General features: G+C 45.0%; 2 protein-coding genes across 4 annotated transcripts in view; one reads left to right on the forward strand and one right to left on the reverse strand.

Moving 5' to 3' along the window:
- Window positions 1-13,770, forward strand: part of KCNJ5 (potassium inwardly rectifying channel subfamily J member 5) — a 64,444-nt gene that overhangs the window by 218 nt on the left and 50,456 nt on the right. The window contains exon 1 of one of the 3 annotated variants that reach the window (XM_035897458.1): window positions 2,908-3,070. The exons of 1 other annotated variant lie outside the window; for it this stretch is intronic. The gene's annotated coding sequence lies outside the window, so the exon portion shown is untranslated. Of the gene's footprint in view, window positions 1-2,907; window positions 3,071-4,916; window positions 4,982-13,770 lie in introns of those variants that run through there. One more of the 3 variants, XM_035897460.1, reaches the window with a different exon arrangement.
- Window positions 8,897-10,012, reverse strand: KCNJ1 (potassium inwardly rectifying channel subfamily J member 1). Its single transcript, XM_009642123.1, has one exon. It carries the CDS (start codon window positions 10,010-10,012, stop codon window positions 8,897-8,899), a length of 1,116 nt encoding a protein of 371 aa, XP_009640418.1.

Consider the following 13,770-nt stretch of genomic DNA (forward strand, 5'->3'; position numbering starts at 1 on the left):
TCTGAAAATGAGCGATGCTAGTGTGTTCAACCACCAGAGAGCTGTTCCCTTTGTGTATTCAACCATAGTTGCTCAATTTAGTCACAAGAGTGAGTGGTTTTTTGCTTATCTCCATTGTTTTTCACTTTAGTGCAATCCAGATTCATTCTGGCTATGCATCATCAATAGAGATATCAAGTATTTTCTTTTCATACAGTGTGCCCGCCCAGTTACCAGTAATAGGAAAATCTGAAGACTGAAATCGCACAAAAACCTCTAAAGGGAGAATCTGAAGGTTATCAGAGCGCAAAGATGTCTTCGATAGCAAAATTTTGCCAGCAGGATCCTTGGTGAAAAAAGGCTTTTGAAAACAACCAACCATTTGAGAAGCATCTGTTCCTGGTTGCCCAACTTGCAACATCTCAAAGGAGCCCAGATTGAGATGGAAGGTGGTCAGCAGCATCCACAGCTGAGGTCCTTTCAGCCTCTTTCCATCCTTCTCTTCAGGGTACTTGCTGATATTAATCTTTGCTAATCTTTGCTCATATTTAGCCGCCCACTGCAGGCTGCATTCCCATGGAATCAAAAGATCTTGGAGTAAAGAGATCTCACAGCAGTGTGCCAGACAGCCTCAGGCTGGTGGGGCACTTCCCAGGCACCTTTTAGCGTTTTTGTAAGATCTTCCTAGTTTACATTCCTCAGGTAAAGAACAAGAAATAACATACAGATTGGAGTAGCCCATTTGTACCCCCTGATATAAGCCTGACTTTGCCACGTTGGAAGCTCTAGGGGTGATAGCAGGGGGATCTCCCATCCCAACCCAAGTTTCTGGGACACACTGAGAGAAAGTAAACAAAGAATTTGACAGTACTAATGCTACTTTTTACTTCTCCCAGGAGGACAAGGCAGATGGAATTCAAGTATTTCAGGCTTAAATCAGAAAGTTCACCAAACAGATGGTTGGGATCACATGGTTGTGAGCTGTGAGTCGACAGGGGTAGCAGAAAATCTTCTCTGCATCGAAGTTCAGAATTCAAACCTCACCAGGAAACCCCCCTCCTGTTGAAATCAGTGGTAATATAGCTATTAATTTCTAGTGATCTAGTATTCACCCAGTATTTCTGTTCTACTCCCCAAGTTCAAACACTGAACGTGATCTAGCTTAAATATGCCAAACTAGAATTAGCTTTACATTTCACCTTCTATAAGTAGACTCTAAGAAGTAAATTGGTGATGGCTTTACAGTCTCTGAGCTCCGGCTCCTTTAGCTGGGATCCTTGTGACTGTTTCTGTTTGAGCTGTACCTGCCCCAGTGCCTGCATATCAGAGAAAGGGGGGACAAGAAGGTAGCCTTACTGCTTAATTACAGGCATCAAATTTAGAACCTGCTTTCAAAACTGTATTTTGAAGAAGGCTTTGTATCCCCACTAAATCATGGCTTAGAGTCTAGAGGATCCCAGCCTAAAGACTTGTTAGATGCTCTAAGTTAGGAGACGCCGCATCCTTCTAGTGTCAAATATCTGAGATTACTCCTATCTGTAATCCTCGTATGCCAGGAGGATACCCATCTTCTGTACACACGAGGGGCTTGCTGCTTTTATACACCTAGGAATTGTATTGCAACCCCGAGGACGGAGTTCCAAACAACTGGGGATTTATAACGTGCACCTAATTCAACTGCAAAGGAGAGGGGTTTCCCCACACTAAGACCTTCCCGTTAGTAAAAAGGAAGTATTTCTCATACTACCACCCAACAAGCATATCCCAGTCCTAACGAGATGTTAACAATGTGGGAAATTTGCCGTAACTCCTGTTGGTGCAAATATTTGATGTGAAGCTGGACTTACCCGATAACGCATCATGTGCACTCTCACTGTTCACAATGACAGTACATGACTGTGCCTGAAGCTTTGTATTAAAAGCACAGATGAACCCAGCTGCTGTTTCGTCAGAAGATCTGTAAATTCTGGGTTAAAGGAGCCAGCTTCACTTTATTATACTATTACAATAATAGATTTTTTTACAGGCTGCTTTGCTCTGCTGATACAGTATTTTTAATGACCTCTGTGAAATTAGTTTGTTAGACTTCAGCCCGCTTCCTAACACAGTAGGTTCTCTCACATCAGACTGAGTGTTGCTGCATTTGGTGTTAATTAGAGCTGTAGTCTAGAGGCACGTCGGGGGCTGGGGTTTATAAATTCACTTCAAAGACCCTATTTGTATACTTTTGCACAATACCTAGCATAACATATGTATTATGATTTTCATCTGTAAAAGCAGAACTCATTGCAAATAAAGCTCAGACTTTTCTATCATATTAGAAAAGGATTAAGAAACCTCCGACTAAGGTCATGCGAAGCATGACACATAACACAGTTTAGCTTGCGTGTTAGGATTTTTTCATCTACAGAGGTAGAAATCCCTGCACGTCAAGCTCAGTTTCTTCTATCATGTTGGAAGAGAGTTAGAGTTCCTTGGCAAAATTCAGCTCTTTGGGCTCTTAGGGTAGCAAACAGACCCCGATACTAAACCCACAAAAAGAAAGACAAGAAAGAAAAGCAGCTCTGAGGCCACCCCAGCAATATCCCCCGTCAACTCTGCACCTCCGCGGTGGGGAATGAGCTGCGCCCAACGGGGCACAAGTGCGAGCAGGTGTGTCAGTGATGGGCAGGGGTGCTTGCACCTGAGCAGCCACTTCAGCCGGTATAAATAGCCACAGCAAACAAGCAGGAAGGCTTTTTGAGGCAGTAGAAGTTTTCTTAGAGGAGGTGACCTAACTGCTTCTTATCTAGGAGCAGGCAGAAAAAGGCGAAGATCTGTATTTCTTATTTTAAGTTGTAGTTGTTGAAGGAGGAGGAATGATCCAGGGCTTCTGGCGGTTTGATGCACAGCTATTTCAACACAAGAGCTTGCTTCTTCCTTTCCAGGAACTGCTGCAAACTTGTTATTTGCTTTGGCTTTTCATTAACTTTCTGTCTCCTGGAGCTGTAAAGTCTGATGCTGGATCTACTTTACCTTCCCTGCTGCTGTAAAGCCGTATGCACAAGCCAACGGAGTCTCCTCTGCTACAGGCCTGTGCTGGCTGCTGCTGGTACGTCACACGTGGGCATGAACAGCATCCCCAGCCCTTGGGGAGTGCAAGGTCTGTTTTCCAAGTGTCTCTGACACATTCCGCAGCCTGGTGGCCGGTGGACAGCATGGGGTGCAGTGAGTTTGTGGTGGTGTGCCAGGTCTCAGGTGCTTGCAGCGGTGCATGTGTGCTGGAGACACTGGGTAAGGGCAGTTGTGGTGCCGGCAGGGCTGGGGCTGCCTGGGGTTGGGCACGTGTGGAAACCTCGCAAGGCTCTGGGCTGGGGGTCTGCCCTCTTAGCGTTTTGGAGGAGCAGCCCTGTGGGGATTAATGGGCTCTAATGATCCCTTGGTGGTGTTTGCAGAGCTCCTGGCACAGGAGGACAAGGGGCTGTAATTTGGACTTCTAGATACTGTCAAGTGACATAATGGTTTTACAAACACTGCTCCAGTGGCAGTGAATCCTTTGCGTGAGTTTCTGTAGGCTCTGTAATGTACCAGGAACCCTCCCAAATCAGAGGGGGGCTCCAGCTGAACTGGAGCTTTTGGGCACTGTTGCAAAACTAACATAGAGCTAGAACTCCAAGCTTCCCCAAGGTGGCCTGCATTGCTGCTTTCTTCAACAGCTGGGGAAACTGAGGCTCAAAGCAGGGAGCGGTGACTTGCTTGAAGTTACAGAACAGAGTTGCCTATGGAATATAGGTCCCCCCAGACCCAACCTCGCTGTTACTAACCCACCCCACCTCCTGCAGGCTCTCTTAAGGGTGCTTTCGATGCCACTGCAGACGTGATGTTTACAGCCCCCAGCCCTCCACTTACACAACTCCTCTGAATTCATTGCAGCCAGTTAAGTCTCCCAACACTTCTGTGAAGTGGCTAAATATATCCAGCTAGCAGAGCTCGTGCCAAAACTAAGTCACTAAATGCATTAAACTTTGTGTAATAAAATAAGGAACGGTCCCAATAAACTCTTGCGTTGCGCTTTCAAGACTGCCATAGTTCGCACTGAAGCTTGCTGCCCTGCCAACGCAAGGTTGGGCTTGCTGCCTGCCTGGAGCCCGGAGCTGTGCGGCTCATCTGGAGGTAAGGGGTGCCCTCCAGCGGCAGCCAGGCAGAAGACACCTAGGGGATCCCTCCGACAGCACCCCTGCCTGCTCTCTGGCACCCCAGCCTGCCCCGCTGGTGGGTGAGCACAACAGAATAATGCGGTGGCTTTGCCTCTGCAGAGCTTGCTTGGGATGCTGTCACCCGGGAGAGCAAGGGCTTCAATGCTTTCCGCAATTAAATCTGGCTGGCAACGTGCAAATTGAGATGTGAAGTGAGATCATCTCATTTCCAGCCTCCCCTTGCTTGTCCAGCTCCCTGAAGCAGGGAGAATTTGTCTGTCTTGTGCAGCAGTGAGTTTGTTCAAGTCGTCAGCTTCCCCAGGCAGATGCTTCCACCACAGGAATGTCAGCTTGGCCTCGGGAAACACATTGTGTATTCTAGCAGCCCTGGAGAGAGGGCTCTAGCCTTCCTTGCTCTTGTTCTAGTGGCATCGTCACAGGGTTAGATGTGATTTAGGGCCAGTGATGGAGGTTGCCCAGGCTGCAGCAAGAAGCTGTGTAGGCACAGATTCACCAGGGGGTTTAGGAACTCACTCAGCTTCCCCCGTCCCTGCTGCGCCAGGGGCTCTGCTCACATTCCTTGCGTTGTGCTGTGGTTTCTCCCTGCTTGTGTGGGGAACAGGAATTGGGCCAGCACCATGACAGTTCAAGGCGGGGGTGAATTGAAAGGGGCAAAATAAAAGGGAAGGACGAATAAAGGCTCTTCCCAGCTGAATTTGCGTGAGTCTAACCACATCAGCTTGCTGCCCGGGGAGAGGAAAGAGGATATGACACCTCAGCTGCTCTCGCTCGTGTCGGGGCTTTGCACGCTGCTGACTTGTTTATGGGTGAGTAGTTGAGTTTACAAGGAAGCGTGTAGATGCAGGAGTTATCCAGGCAGTCGCTGTGAGCTTCGTTAGCAGTGGGCTGCCGCATTCCAACGATGCAAGTCAGTATGAGTATCTAAATAGTTTGCCAGGGTTTGGTTTTTTTATTATTATTTAGGGGTCTCTCTTCACCAGTTACTACAAAAGAGTGTGTGGAGGCAGCTAACTAGCACATGTCAGTTTACTAAAAGCAGTTATTTTAATTCATGGCCCTTTCTCCAGCAGTCAGCAGGATGCCTTATTCGTTTGCCAGCGGGAGGGTAAATCTATTTCAAAATGATTGAAATATTATGCACAGCTTGAATGAATGTTTAAAATAAATACAGTAGAAGAAACATGTTGTTTGTGGAATGAGAAGATAAATTAAGTTTAGTGCAGACACATTATTCCCAAGCCTAGCTGCTTGGCTAACACTTTCACAGCTAAATCCTTTAGGCCTTAATCCAGCACTAAGTACGTGGTCTGATTTCTTCTCCTGAAGAGACAGGGCTTTCTCTTCAGTCCTTTGCTTTGTATTGACTTAGGCTGTTGGCCTCCATAGCACGTTCCACCTTGTGGAAAGGACTCGCTGTTGCTGCAGCAGAATGGGCAGCCTGCGGACTGGGCAGGCAGGGAGGGAGAAGAGAACCGTAAGGCTTGAGAAGAGTGCTGTGGAGATGTAAAAATGAAAGTGTCACGGGTAGAGAAACCAGTCTTTGTTTTCCAGTATCGGGTTGTGGTTCCCCCCAGCCACTTCTGCTCAGCAAGATTAAATTTATTTTCATCCTCTTAACTGAACTTTCTTTTAATGGCAGTAGGGGTGACAGCCCCCAAAATAGATTTCCTATGGAGCCTGTCCTGAGTGGCACTGTGCGCGGCATGTCTCCTGATAACCCTTTTTCCCTGCCCTGGGCTTTTATCTCTCTGGTGACAAACAGCCCTCTCTGGACAGAAAGAGGAAATTCCACTCATTGTTCTCCTGCTGCTGGGCTCTGACTACAGCGCTCTATCTCCTGCCTGGGCCACCGCTGGCAGGCGGGGACTGGCAGGCGCTTCCTGAAGTGACAATCAGCAGGAGGCTCATGGCAGGAGGGTTTCATTCCCAGATTCCCACTTAGGGTCCCAGTATGAGCCCCCTCTGAGGAAGCTTGATAGCTCAACCATGGCCCCGTCACCTTTGGGTATGTCCCCGTTGTACCTTCTCTGTGCAGTAGCCAGTCCCCCCTCTAATACCGAAGCATGCAAAAGAATACAGGCGCCCTTCCCTCACTGTAGGCAGCAGAGCTAGCTTTTGAGGCAGGTATAGCTGTCAGAATAGAGTGGACAACCGGTAATCACCCTTGCAGTGAGATCAAGCATCCTCTGAGCTGTGGTAGCACTTAAAACTTCTAGACAGGGAATAACGCCGCCTCACACTTCTGCTGTACAGACATAAGGCAAAAGGTTAAAAAGCTCCATCATGAAGATCTTAGAGGTTTAGGATTTTGAGTTGGCTTCCAAGCGCAGTGCCTGGAAGTGCATTGTTTAGGGAACCTTTAAACTTTGGAGGATGTACACCACCTCCTGGACAGGCGCTGGGGTAGTATTTGATTATTCCCCGCCCCCCCCAGCACTAACATCTCAAAACAGCTTTACTTAAAGAAAATGAGAATCTTTCCTGTCTCCTCATTGCGTAGCTGGGCTTGGCCTTTCACATGAATTTCCTATTGACTTGCTTTTTTTGTACAGTGAAAACTGCCTTTCTATCAAGGGCATCTTGGTGCATCTCTTCTCCCAGGAGTATGAGGTATAACTTGTAAGCCTTGAATACTGACAGCACTGCTTTCTAGGGAACTTACACACAGGGCAACTGTACAGGAAGCCTATAAAGGAAATGTGGCAGCAGCTATGGAAGGACCGAGCAGCACACTAGCCTTTTGGTTCAGCCAAGCCTGGGGATCTTGAGAGGGGCTCTGATGCTGTAGTGACTGGGACCGTAAAAATATTTTTACAGTTGGCAACGTTATTTTGCAAGGTTGCAAAACCAGTACACTTAAAATATTGTGCAATATCTGTGAAAGAACTTGAAGGTTTCGTCTGGTGGTTGTAGCGTTCTGTAGTTCTAGCCATAGTGCAGCTGTTTTTAGTAATTCTGATGTGTGATGAGAACAGAACTTTGTGCTGACCTTTCCATCTAGAAGTGAAGAAGGGTGTAACGGTGTGTTGAAAAGAAGAAAGATTGAGACAGTTGAGAATTGGCTTTTAAAGTGCTTTAGTGACATAATTGTTCATAATATTGTTCTTTGTACAGCTGAAGTACTTCATGTCCCGTGTTACAGATGGCAAATCTGAGATACATACTAAAGTGATTTATTCTGAACCAACAGAGGAGTTGATGCTACACTGGGACCGAGACCTGAACACTCTTGGTTCCCAGAGTTTGATTTCCATACTCACATTATGTTCCTTTGCAAAATAACTGTCTTGTCATCATCTGACCTGCTTCGTTCTCCCCTTCTTTTAAAACTGCTCAGTCCAGCGGCTTTTGAAAAGATGCTTCCATTTTACCACAGTGTTGAAAATAGATGAGCTGAATTACATCACTGGGAAGAGTTCCCAAAAAAACCCCTCCTTGGTCTGCTGCTTGAACTCTCAGCAAAAGAACTAGTTGGGGGGAAAAAAAAAAGGCTGTGAGGAAGTGGAAATTCACCAAAAGTTATTGACGCTTCTTGTTGAATTTAAAACTTAAATGTCAAAAATCATACCCGGAAAATGTTCACCACTGCTTAGCTACCACTGAGCAGAACCTGTTTCCTGTAGGGATGCACATTTTGCTGTGGCGAGATGAACGGTTTGGAACTAAATCTGAAGCCAACTGTTGGTGGGAAGCTCCTATGCTGTGTTTTTGTTTTAACAAGACGTTCGTGCTTCAAAGGAAAAAAGAAACTGTGTTTGCATGGTGGATTTTTTTGAAGGATACATCTAGAGCTGAGAATTTCCTCTCTTCCCCCAGTGGATTGTTTTTCTGCTGGGTGTGAAGTAATCAATGCGTTCTTCATCTCCTTACATTCTTTCTGGACAGTTGTCTTCAGATGTTTCCTAATTTCACAGTTAGCCAGCTCCCGGGGAAGCGTATCTGAAGGGTGAGACAGGAATAAGTGGCAAAATCCTCATCTCCCATAGTGGGTCTCTGCTTCTCCTTGTTTTTTCACTTTTCATTTCCAGTTGGCTGTTTTTCCCCAAAAGGAATCAAAGGCTCTCGCAGGAGAGAAGTTGTATTTTACAGAGTTCTAGATGCATCAGGATGGCCCAAGCTTTGTCTTCTCTAGTTTCCAAGCATGTACCATCCCTTAATGCTCCATTTCTGTACATGTACCAGCCTCAAAGAAAGAAGGAATTGTTTCTAAATGTTCAAAAGTGCTCGAGTGTTCCAGAGCCAGAGAGTCTGCTTTCACAGAGGACTTTGGCAACCAGAAACATACATTTTTTTGAGGTTTTGGCTCCTAAGTCCCTTAGGTTCCGTTAGCTTTGCCTTCTGTCTCCCCTTTTCATGTTCTCATTCCAACAGCTGTGTATCTTTAACAGGTCCTAAAGTTTCCTCCCCCATCTTTTTAGGCTTTTAAACAGACTTGTATGCCTCTGGGAACTTAAGTGAGTTGGCCATTCCAACATAGCAGCTTCATAAAATGTCCCATAGGTATAAAAATATAAATTCTATGACATATATATATATAGTGTAGTTAAATAGCATTCTGGAGATCACTGGTATTCTGTTCCTCTTTGATTTGAGGCTTTTGAGAAGATAAATGCTGGTTTAGGGTAAAAACAAACCTGTGTTTCTTTTTTGTTTTACTAAGTTATTAATCCTCTCAAGATTGAACTCATTATGAAAAAAGATAGTCCCACAAATCTCTGGAGCTACATTTTTGTGTCACTGGTTTCGCTAACTTCTGACAAGACAAAACCAGGATTGTCATAACCTTTCTTCTCTTTGGCTTTAGCTTCTTTCTCGTTGTAGAGACAGAAGGCACAGTGGGGAGTCTCCACAGCCACTGTTTTGCTGAAGTTCTGGAAGTCTACTCTGTATTTCCCTTCTTTGGTCTTGGACACAATGGGAGCAAAACGATAACCCCAGAGCACTTCTTCTGGGATGTAGGATGTCCTCACTTGACAGGTAGCGCTAGTGGCTTCAACAGTGCCATCTAAAAACACCACCAGTTCGAAATCTTGCTGCAGAATGGTTTCTGCTGCCATGTGGAAGAATGGGCTGTTCTTATCTATGATATGATAAATAGTTAGTGGGGAAATGAAGAAGAGATTCTCATTGCCAGCATCAACTACAAATTCTATGTTGACCTGGTCCAAAATGATTGTCTCTCCTTCTGGGGTGATGGTAGTCTTCAGAAGCTTTCCGTAGATGTGACTCCCAATCAGCAGACTCTTCCTGAGGTTTGCCACCCGAATAAGGAGGCAGAGCTTCCCACCACGCTTGCTGATGACAGCGTTCTTGCTGAAGGTGATGGTCTTAGCCCGGTTTTTGGACCTCGATATCTTGGCCAAGATGGCACCACACATAAAAGAATTGATGATTACCCCCAAGATAGACTGGAAGATGAGCAGGAAAATAGCAGTGGCACATTGTTCCGTGACACACCTGAAGCCATAACCGATGGTTACCTGGGTCTCCAAGGAGAACAGGAAAGCTGAAGTCAGGCCGTTGATATTCTCAACACAGGGGGTGTGATTTATGGAAGGATTGAATTCTGGAAGGTCTTTGTGTATGTATGCCACAACGTACCAGAGGAGACCAAATAGAAACCAGCTGCCTAAGAATGCTGAAATGAAGATAGTCATTTTGTATCTCCATCTGAGATCTAGGATAGTTGTCCATATATCAATCAAAAAGACAAACCTTGACTGTTCTACATTGCCAAACTCTATGTTACACCTTCCATCTTTAGAGACAAGCCTTGCCCTTCGCCGGCTGCGTTCTCTGATGTGGCTGGTAAAGCGTTTCCGGAGGTAGTTGAACATTCCCTCTGCTGATAGTGTTCTGGAGAGTAAGAAATAATAAACATTAGGGGTAACGCAGGTTTCATTTCTACCTGCGAGCAAGAAGTAAATTCTGATGAAGTCTCAAGGAGCTTGTTTAGGAAAAAAGTTATCTAATTTGCATACTTTCCCTCAGCCAGTGGGGAAAAGTTCCAGTAAGTATATGAGGAAGGGAACAGATTCTTGCCTAAGGAGCATTCCAGCAAAAAATAATCATTTTGGCTTGCTCAGTGAACTTCAAATCAGTCAACTGTTAATATTGTCCTCTGCTTAGTTGAATAAGTGGAGGCACAGAGAAGCAGGTAACTTCATTGTGGACATACTTAACATACGTAACATCATTGCGGGAAAACTGGTGGGGAGTGGTTGAATTTTGAGGAGGTCTTTCTGCCTCTTAGAAGATAAAGCAGGGCCTGGCTATGCAAACGCGTGTGTGTACGTTGGCATTAGGAAACCCTGGACGCGATGTGGATAGCGAATTTGGGAAGAAGTGAGAGTAGATGCAGAAGGCATAATGAAGCCAGGCATGCAGTTATTTTAGCATTTATTTTAGGGTGTGGATTTCAAACTCTGGAATCTCAAAAGCATCTCAAATAGGACTTTTAGGTGAGAATGAAAGAACAGATTAAATTTCAGCAGCAGGAGAATTGGATGTTTACTCACTGCAAAGGTAATGCTAAGACTAAAGAATCAGGATCTGAAATCCATTCTTAAAGGAAAGTGTAGCTCTGCATCCCTGTTAATTTTGTCCTTTATGACTGGCCGTGTTAACAAGAAACCCAGGGAATACAAGTCATTAATGAAGAAAATTCTACGGATGTGTTCAGACTGGAATTTGGATCAACCTACATGTGGAAAATTCCCAATCTTGGAGTTAGACAGGCAGGCGTGGGGAGAGGTTGAATCACTGTAGGGTTAGAGATAGCCTGCTATGTTCATGGACAGATCTGGGGGCCGATTTTGACCCAGAACTTAGGAATGTTCTTAGAAGGAATAACGGATTTCAGAGTTGATCACCCTTGAAGCACACACCCCCTGAGGGTCCCCTTATCTTGTCACCACCATTGTTTTATGAGGGAACGAATGGCTCTTTGGCGAAGTCTTTTTCACTTACTCTGTAGGCATCTAGGTTAGCTTACAGAAGCTGCCAGATGTTTGTTGGCTAAACCAGAAATCCTTCCACTAGACATGGCTACGGGGGGGCAGAGAAAAACTATAGATATGATAATCAGTAGCAAAGGGAAAATATTAAACCATCAATGATGGCATCTAAGTACAAATTAATTGCATTTTGTAAAGCCAGCAGTAAATTCTATATTTTGATGTCCTCGTTTGTATCAACAGCCCTGAGAATGAATTTGTTTTGATGTCTCATACAGATGGCTCCTTTCTGCACTTAGGCTGAAATCACCTTTCTCCTCTGCTCATTAAAATTAGGATGAAAAAACTGAAGGTCACTTTTGTTGTAATGTAGCTTTTCACTGTTTTAAACTTCTGCTGTTGAATTTATTGGTTGTGAATGTAGCTGACAGGTTAAACTTTAAGCACCTATCCCAGGAAGGGGGGAATGAGGTCACTTTCTAAACAATCCTCAAGTTTTATTTTCCTGACGCACTTTTAATATGTTCATGTTAATGCATAGTTTGAGGAAAAAAAAATATTCCTGTGCAACACACCATTCCAAGAAGTCTTCCAGTTTAACACCCCTATTTCTTGTGCAAAAACATGTGGCTTCAGCTGTCACTGGCATTCATCTTGTCCTTTCCCCCAGCAATGTGAACGTTGACTGTCACAACCAGAATAAACGGTGTGCAAAATGCTGGGGTGCCACCCCTTGTGCATCACAAGCTGCACATGCGTACCTTTGGCAGAGGTGAGCCACAGCAGACTTGCTTCTCATCCTGGTGAAGAGATGTGAGGGGAAGAGATTGAAGAAAAATTCTGGTTTCTAATTTCCCCATCTTCTTGTGCCAGGGGTAGTGATAAATTGCCACCACAGCTCTGGTAGGTCTGATTCAGCCTTCATTGGAAATCTTTGGGAATTTGAGCAAGGATCTGGCCATGCAATTCAACAGATGACAATCACAGAGGAGATGAGAGCAAGCTAATCGGCACGGTCAGCGGACTGGAACCTTGGAAATAGATCTCCAACCTTACTGTTCTTTTTCTGCCCCTTTCAATCTTACATGCCCTCTTCAGAGGCTGTTTTACAAGCCCTGCTTAAGCTACCCCCAAGTAGATCAAAGAGGCAGAAGAATTACACCCTTCTTCAGGCAGGATGACAAAGGAATTCTCCCTTCAACCAATCTTGCTTGCTCCCACACACAACTGAAGTGTTTTGATTTGCTTCACCAGGAGAAAAACTCCCTCCTGGGTAAGCATGCCGCAAGTATATGCGCAGACTGTCTAGAGGAGATTACGTAAAGCGAGTTATACAATACAGCACTTCCAGTCCTTTCCGTTTAAATCGCTGAAGGTAACCCAACTAGGTCTTGGCTAATATTTACCAGGGTACGTTTCCTGTTGGGCCCAAATAAACACGGTATTGCTGTCTGTCTTGCATGTGAAATTCCTTGTTGCAGGAGCTAGCAAAGCTGCTGCTGTCCCCAGGCGTAATGTGTTTATAAAAGGTGCACTGCAGTGCTTGTAATCTTAAACAGTGGGGCATTTACTAATAAAACTGCTCGATGAATAAAGATGACACGTCAAGGTTAGCTATGAAAACAAGGAGTCTCCACTTCCCTATTCCAGCCTCCTATTTCACAGTGATCACTAGAGTAAGCAGAAACTTTTGGATTTGTTTTCAAATTCCTGATCTTTCCTAACTAATGTATCAGTCCCTCTACCCAGAATATTTGATTTTTTTTTTAACAGCTGCATTTCTACCTTTTCCTTTATCTGCGCCCCTGCAAGTAGGCAACCACAATCATTACAGTTCCTGATTGCTACGTACCAGCTGGTGTTCCTCTGCTCACCCAGAAATGTGACTGAGTGGTCCTCCTTGTTCTTACTTGCTTTCAACTGGTTTGTTTTGGAAAAATTGTGAATGTGGGGGATAACGGCCGGGCGCTTTAATTGTTCTTTGGGTAAGTCCTTTGTGCACCGCTGTGTGCGGAGCGCATTAATCCCGGGAAATGGCTTTAATCTCAGCCACATGCAGCACTTGAGGAGATCAGGGAGTGAAGGGGAAGGTGTTTAATGTTTGATGGGGGCATGACAAGAACAAAGTTCTGTCACCTGCTATTTCGCTGACAACCATGGCTTCATGCGCATTTCTTCCCTCACAGCAGCGGACGTATGAGCGAGGTTGGCAGAACGGAATCATTAGGGGGAGACAGCCTAAACAAAAAGCAGCCCGCTGAACCCACAGCTTTTGTTAGAAATACATCTTAGTTAGGGATTCGGATGAAGTTCTAAGAAGCTTAGGTAGAAGAAAGGGGGATACAGAGTTAAAGGATTATTTTTTTCATTCCTGTTGAGGTCTTTTCAAAACTCAGATCTTCCTTCAGTCCTTTCTGTGTTTTCTTTTTGTTGAACTTTCTCTGAACAAAGTATGTGAAATATCCAATTCCTAATACCTTATAAAATCCTTTTTTATTAGAAAAGCAAACTACAACGCTTAGTCTCTTGGTATATTACCTGCTGGCTGCTTTACTACCGAGACCTTTGGAGAGTATAGCTCATTTGCCCTTCACTAGCTGCCCTGGGGAGAGCAGGGATGTGCCTGTTGTGGTGGGGGG

The sequence above is a fragment of the Egretta garzetta genome, unplaced genomic scaffold (genome assembly GCF_000687185.1).
Source record: "Egretta garzetta isolate BGI_Z169 unplaced genomic scaffold, ASM68718v1 scaffold207, whole genome shotgun sequence".
Taxonomy (NCBI): domain Eukaryota; kingdom Metazoa; phylum Chordata; class Aves; order Pelecaniformes; family Ardeidae; genus Egretta; species Egretta garzetta.